Source organism: Camelus dromedarius, chromosome 8, assembly GCF_036321535.1.
Source record: "Camelus dromedarius isolate mCamDro1 chromosome 8, mCamDro1.pat, whole genome shotgun sequence".
Classification (NCBI taxonomy): Eukaryota; Metazoa; Chordata; class Mammalia; order Artiodactyla; family Camelidae; genus Camelus; species Camelus dromedarius.
In genome coordinates, this window is record NC_087443.1 from 21550720 (window position 1) to 21557757 (window position 7038).

A 7038-nucleotide genomic window follows, 5' to 3' on the forward strand; every position below is an offset into this window, starting at 1 on the left:
CTTTACTGTGCCCTCTGCCTGGCCCACCCATCTAAAGCTGACCCATTTCCCCACTGCATCTCACTCTCTGCAGTAACTTATTTACTTGTGTACTTATCCCTGGTCTGCTTTCTCCCCCAGGGCTGGGAGCTGCAGGATGACATCAGGACAGGAACCCTGTTATGCTCAGCTCTGTGTTCAGCAGGAAAGCCAGGCTCATAGGAGGCTTACAATTAATATTTGCGAACGAGTTTATGAAAGGCAGGTCTTCTTAGGCCCATTTTGTGGATGAGGACACTGAGGCTCAGAGAGACAGGGGGAACAGCGCAGTTCCAGCCTCCCGGCGAGCAGGGCGCAGGTGGGCGTGGGGGAGGCCGGCCTAAGGGGCTGCGGCTCCGAGTGGACCCGAGCGCTCGCGGGCGCGGCTCTGGGGCAGGCGCCTGGGTCCCCGGCGGCCAGAGCGTCCTCGTGGGCGGCGCGGGCGGCTGGCTGGGCGGGCGCTGGCGGCGGCGGCGCGGGAGGGAGCCGAGCGGGGCGATCGGGCAGGGCGGCTCCGCTCCGCACGCAGAGAGCGCCGGGCGGCCGAAGCAGGTGAGGCCGGGTGGCCCCGCCACGCGCGCCGTGGGTCCCGGTACGAGGGGCCGCCGGGCAGCCGCGCGCTGCCTCCGCCGGGCGCCTGGGGAGGGGGCGCCTGGGGGGGGGGCTTCGCAGGGGTCAGAGCTGCGCAGCCGGGGCCAGGGCGGGGTGTGGGGTAGGGGGAGCGGACTCGGGCTCCCGCAGCCTCGGTGTCCTCACCTGAAATGCGGGTGGCCCGCTGCCTCGCCCTGTGCGCTGCCAGGGGAGAAGGGAAGGGGTGCGCGGAAAGTATGGGCGCGCCGCGGGCGTCAGGAGACAGGAGCTGTTTTGCTGAAATTTCAGGAAACAAAGCAGACATCCTTCCCATTGCTACCTCCCTGGGAGACTGATATTGTTTGTATTATTCACTAGTTTTCCTCTGACTGCTGGGAAGGCAGGGCTGCAGGGGAGGGCTCCCCGGGGGTCGCAGGTGTTCCCACCTGGTCACGAGCGCTGCCTGCGAACATCTTGAAATGTCATTTCGCTGAGTGTGCACCATCATCCGCCCTCCCTCTCACAGAATCGCCACCACCTGGGGTGTATCTGGAGGACCTGAGGTCTCCTGGTACTCACTGGGCATCTCTGAGGAATGCAGTGGGAAGCGAGGGACAGTCTTGGTGTGAGGTCCCCTGGAGGAATTCCACGTCTCCCAGAGGGGTGGGAAGCGGTCAGTATAGCCCCAGCTCAGCGGTCTGGGGGGAGTGGAGTGGACGTGATCCCCTCGAGGTGATCCAGGCACTGCTGGAGGCTACAAGGGACAGAAGCTTGCTCAGTGATAGCTCTTCAGGTCTGTCTCTGCCCTGGGAGCTGTGCTCTTGTGTTCTGCCATTGTGAGGGGCCTCAGAAGTTCCAAACTGCCTCTGAAGTTTCAAACTGCTCTATCTAGGAGTGTCATTCCATTAGGGACTCGAAGCACCAGTCTGCTTGGGAAGGATGAGGGGCTGGAGAGGCTGGCCATCCTTGGAGCTGCCAGGGAGGTGGGGGGTTCTGAGCCAGCGGGCCGGGGCCAAAGGCCAAGGGACCCTGGGCAGCTGCCCCTCCCCCTGGGGCATCTTCCCACTTGGCTGAGCCACAACCCAGCACCCCCGATTGCTTACCTGGGCCCTGGACCAGGTGAGTGGGCCATGTCTGGCTTTGTTGAGGACCTTGGATGTCCATCTCCAACCCTGCCTCTGCCGCCCCACCTGCCACACATCAGCTCAGCTCCTGCTTTAGCATGGACCCTGCTTCCCTTTCTTCCTCTGCAAAATCTGTCTGGGAGGGCCTGGTGCTGGAAGCTTAAGAATCAGACTGACCAGGGTTCCAATTCAGCTTTGCCATTTACCGACCATGGGGACCTTGGGCAGGTCCCTTCATCTCACTGGACCTCAGTGTCCCCCTCTTTAAAATGGTGGTGATATTAGATCCAACCAGATAAATCTGCTGTCTTTGCAGGTTGAAAATGGTGGAATACTGGCCATTTCCTATGGTTCAGCCTAGTAATGCCTCCTTTCCAGGGCCGTGGTTTGGATGAATGCTCAGGGAGATGTCTTGTTCCCAGTGCTCAGTGAAAGCTAATGTCCCTTCTGCCCTCTGTCTCCCAGCAAAGCATGTGCTCTTTAGGGTGAGATGAGACCCCTCCCTCCTTGGACTCTCTCCAAGACTGGGCTCCCGCATTCCCTCTCCTGCCTGCCTTTCCAAATTCCCTTCCCTGCTCCTCTGGGTACAGCAGTCTGGGATGTCTCCACTCCCCTCACCCCTCCTCCCAGCCCCAGGTGTAGCCGCTCAGGCAGCTTGGGCTTCCCAGGTGTCTGTGGGACCAAACTCAGAACAGAGTGACCTCTGCCTACTTGAAGCCACTGCCTTCTCCCTACTGCCTCTGTGCATGTTCTGAAAAAAGAGTCCAGCTTTCATGCTGACCCGGGCACTGGGTTTGAATTATTACTGCCTTGCCCCTGGAGTATGCTTCTGGAAACCCTCAGTCCCTGTGCACAGAGGGCTTTCCAGGGTGGGGTCTTATGGAGTGGTACCCCCCCCCCCACCTCAGCCTCTGCAGCTTTGGAGAGAGATACAAGGGCCTGCTGGCAGTTCTGCTGCGTTCCTGGTTCCCATGTTGCTGGCTTTCCCGGCCCCAGCACTTCCCTCCTCTGCCCTGTTCCCAGAAGCTGCTGGAAAGGGCTGATTTGGGCTCAGGCATCCCTGTGGTCTGGTCAGCAGGGACTGGCGTGGGGTTTCCCAGCCCACCGGTGACCTTGTGTTAGCTCTTTGTGGATTCTCTGAGAAAGGGTCTGCGAGCCAGGCAAGTCCCCAGTGCTGCCTTCAGCACCATGGGGAGGGGCACGCTGACGGGTACGTGCTTATTGAGTGAACGAATGAATAAATGAAGCAGGGGACTTTTCTGGAGCACTCCCCATCTAGTGATCGTACTCTGATCATGCTGCATTCACCAGTTTGGAACCAATGGTGTCGCTCTGTGTTGTGGATCCAGCCTTGGCTGTTGGTCAACCAGACTCTTGGGTTTACATCTTATTTGCTGCTTCTGAGCGCATTGCATCTGCCAGTTTCATGCACCTGTGGCTGTTTTTTCACCAAAATCCTGGACATTCCATTTAGCCCTGGTATATTTCACTTTGTCATTTTCAATTCCAACTGGCCCTTTTTGCCAGAAGACTGTGGTATCAGAAAAATCCTCTTGCCTCTGAGATTGGCTAACCAAAGTAAACCAGACTATAAACTGTTCATAGAATTCATGACTTGATCTTGTAAATGGCCAAATGTGACTAATCTTTATAAGCTGAATTACATGTACAGTGGGTAACGTTTATGACAGCTGACAAATTGATTTTATTGACCCCTGGTTCATTTTGGCTATGGTCTATAAAAACTGCCTCTAACTCAACACTTGATCATGGAGAACATACATATGTTCACAGATAGACACGACCACTGTAAGAGCTTTAAGGAATATCGGAAATAGGATATTCCTCTATGATCAGTACGTATCAAAATGGGGTCTAAGAATCATGTGCATTGGAATCATATGGGCCACTTGCTAACATACAGATTCCTGGGCCCCATCCTGGACTCACTTAACTGTATCTCTTGGGAGGGGCTCCAGAATCTGTACTTTCAATCTGCTCCTGGAATGATTCTGATGTCACCCGGAGGTTGACTGCTTGTGGGATTAATGACAACAAGAGAAGTCACGAGGAGGGTGAGCCACGATGGTGTGTGCAGATACGGTGGCTCTCCAGGTCAAAATACCTGTTGTTGGCATTATCACCTGGAGGCTCTGGAGTCCAAATTCCAATTTGGTCTTGGCAGAGGGTCCCTTGTGTTGAGGCACCAGAGAGAAAGGGAAGGCTGCGCCAGGACATGGAGGTGTGGACCAGGCTGGTGTCTGGGAGCTGCCAGCTGTGATTTGAGTGTAGGCATGGAGGAGACCCAGAGGGAAGGCAGTGAGCATCCCATGACCTTGGCCAGGTGTGTATGTACACATAGGTGCCAGGAGGAGGGAGCCAGTGTGATGATGACCCAGCCTTTGCATACCTGGCTGTCTTCAACTCTGCCATGTATCACCTGAGAAACAAGACTGGCAGGGCAGGTAGAGGTTGAGACCAGAAGGGCACACTATGTGTAAAGCCCCAAGGTTTGAGCTCTGTCCTAAAGGGCACGGGGCATCTGAGCACATGGCAGAATATGCTGCTGTCTCTATTTGCGTAAAATGTGGTAAGGGGATTTCTACCCATGCTCCCTAAACAGTTCTATCCCTGAACAGTTCTGTCCCTGAACTCTGCACATAACAATCCAATTTCTTCTTCTTCTTCTTTTTTTTAATGGAGATACTGGGCAATGAACCCAGGACCTCGTACATGCTAAGCATGCATTTTACCACTGAGCTATCATCCTCCACTCAATAGTCCAACTTCTTTATCATCAAAACAGCCTTGAACGTGGAATTTGTGGAACAAGTTCTGGCATCAGATGGACCTAGGTTTGTATCTGGGCTCCATTGCTTGTTAGCTGTGTGACTATGGGCAAGTTGCTGTACAACTCTGGGTCACAGGTCTTCTAGGTCCCAGCCTTGGGAAGGAAGCAGCCACAAACCTTCCTATGTGGGCCCCACTCTTCCCTGGATTCCACACAGGAGGCACTAACCCTAAGGACCATTTATCTTTGCTTTGCAGGCATCATCACTGAATCTGCTAGAATCTTCTCACATCCGCCATGAACATCTCACACTTCCTGGCCTTGCTGTTCCCAGGGTCCTCACAGGGGCAAAACAGGAGCAAGTCAAAAGGCATCCCATATAACTTCTCTGACCACTGCCAGGATTCCGTAGACCCAATGGTCTTTGTTGTCACCTCCTACAGCATCGAGACCATCGTAGGGGTCCTAGGTAACCTCTGTCTGATATGTGTGACCATTAGGCATAAGGAGAAGGCCAACGTGACCAACCTGCTTATTGCCAACCTGGCCTTCTCTGACTTCCTCATGTGCCTCATCTGCCAGCCGCTTACGGCCATCTACACCATCATGGACTACTGGGTCTTTGGCGAGGTCCTTTGCAAGATGTCAGCCTTTATCCAGTGTATGTCGGTGACAGTCTCCATCCTCTCCCTTGTCCTTGTGGCTCTGGAGAGGCATCAGCTCATCATCAACCCGACAGGCTGGAAACCCAGGGTCTCCCAGGCCTACCTGGGGATTGGGGTCACCTGGCTCATTGCCTGCTTCCTCTCCCTGCCTTTCCTGGCCAACAGCGTCCTAGAGAATGTCTTTCACAAGAACCACTCCAAGGCTCTGGAGTTTCTGGCGGATAAGGTGGTCTGTACTGAGTCCTGGCCACTGGACCACCACCGCATCATCTACACCACGTTCCTGCTGCTCTTCCAGTACTGCATCCCGCTGGCCTTCATCCTGGTCTGCTACGTCCGCATCTACCAGCGTCTGCGGAAGCAGAGGCAGGTATTCCGCAAAGGCACCTACAGTTCGCGGGCCTGGCAGATGAAGCGGATCAACAGCATGCTCGTGGCCATGGTGGCCGCCTTCGCCGTGCTCTGGCTGCCCCTACATGTGTTCAACAGCCTGGAGGACTGGTACCATGAGGCCATCCCCATCTGTCATGGCAACCTCATCTTCTTGGTGTGCCACCTGCTTGCCATGGCCTCCACCTGTGTCAATCCTTTCATCTATGGCTTTCTCAATACCAACTTCAAGAAGGAGGTCAAAGTTCTGGTGCTGACTTGCCAGCAGAGCGTCCCCACGGAGGAGTCCGAGCGCTTGCCTCTATCCACGGTGCACACGGAAGTCTCCAAAGGGTCTCTGAGGCTCAGTGGCAGGTCCAACCCTGTGTAGCCAGGACTAGGGTTTCTCCTTGCCATGGTCATGGCCAGGCTCCTTCACTTAGCTAAGTGGGCGCATTGCAAGCTGGGGGCGGCACTCCATCATTACTGGCTTTCTGGGGCCCAGATGGGCTGGCAGGAGCCTGTTTTTGCATCCTTTTGCATTGTGAAGTCTGTCATCCAGATGGTTCAGCTATTGTTCCTGGGAGAATTCTGAGTCTGGATTCTGCAGGTCACACACAGAGTGCCTTGTAACTTGAGCGGATGCCCGAGCCGGAGATGGTCTGATCGTATCAGGCAGAGTTCATTCTGGTAACTCAGCAACAGATGCCCAGCCCCAGAACCCAGGGGTTTGACCTCCACCAGTGAGTCTGCAAGGTCACCGTGGGCTGAGGGGAAGAGCATGTGGAGTCAGAATTCTGGACCTTGGTGCTCCCCTAGCCTCTGTGGGAGATGATGTGTGTGGATGGGCTTTGTAAGTGGTGAAGAATTTTATGGAGGCAAGACAGTGGGATTACTGTGTATTATTAGTACATCCAGCTGAGACAGGATCCTGGTGGCCTTCTCACACTCCCCTGCAGTAGAGAATCAGCCCCGAGCAGCAGGAATTCCAGGGTTCACATCCTACTGCATCCTTTTTCTCTTGTGTTGCATCTGCCACTTTGCATGGAAATCAGCCTGCAAGTATTTCTCCTTGATAAGGTTGCGAGCGCCTTGAGGGTGACATCTGTATGGTCATAGAGCCTGGGTCCTCTGTGCCTAGGACAGGCACTGGCACAGGAAGAAGGGCTCCAGAAAGGTTTGCCATGGTAGATTGATAAAGACTGGGAGAGGCACCCAGCGGAGTGCTTGGCTGGGGACAGGCACCTTGCACCATGGTCCGACGTGGGCAGGGCTCAGGCTGCTGCAGCCACACTCTCTCGCCTGCCCTTCCTCGCCTCCAGGACATCTCTTGACAGGCAGCTGGCCAAGGACTCTGTGACCCTCCCCAGTGTCGATCCACTGCAGAGACTTAGAGTATTCAAAGCCGTGACTCTAACCTCCTTCATTCACACTTGGCCCTTGAGCTGAATTGCCCCAGGTGATGTAACACGATTCTTTCAAAGCCTCCCCAGGACTTTGG

At 55.1% G+C, this 7038-nt stretch overlaps 1 protein-coding gene across 1 annotated transcript; it reads left to right on the top strand.

Annotated features, from left to right (window-relative positions):
* The first annotated feature begins 512 nt into the window (after positions 1-512).
* LOC105100366 (neuropeptide Y receptor type 4-2) lies at positions 513-6499 on the top strand. Its single transcript, XM_064488611.1, has 2 exons — positions 513-570; positions 4761-6499. The coding sequence occupies exon 2, from the start codon at positions 4801-4803 to the stop codon at positions 5926-5928; it is 1128 nt and encodes a 375-aa protein (XP_064344681.1). The 5' UTR covers positions 513-570; positions 4761-4800; the 3' UTR covers positions 5929-6499.
* Positions 6500-7038: the final 539 nt, after the last annotated feature.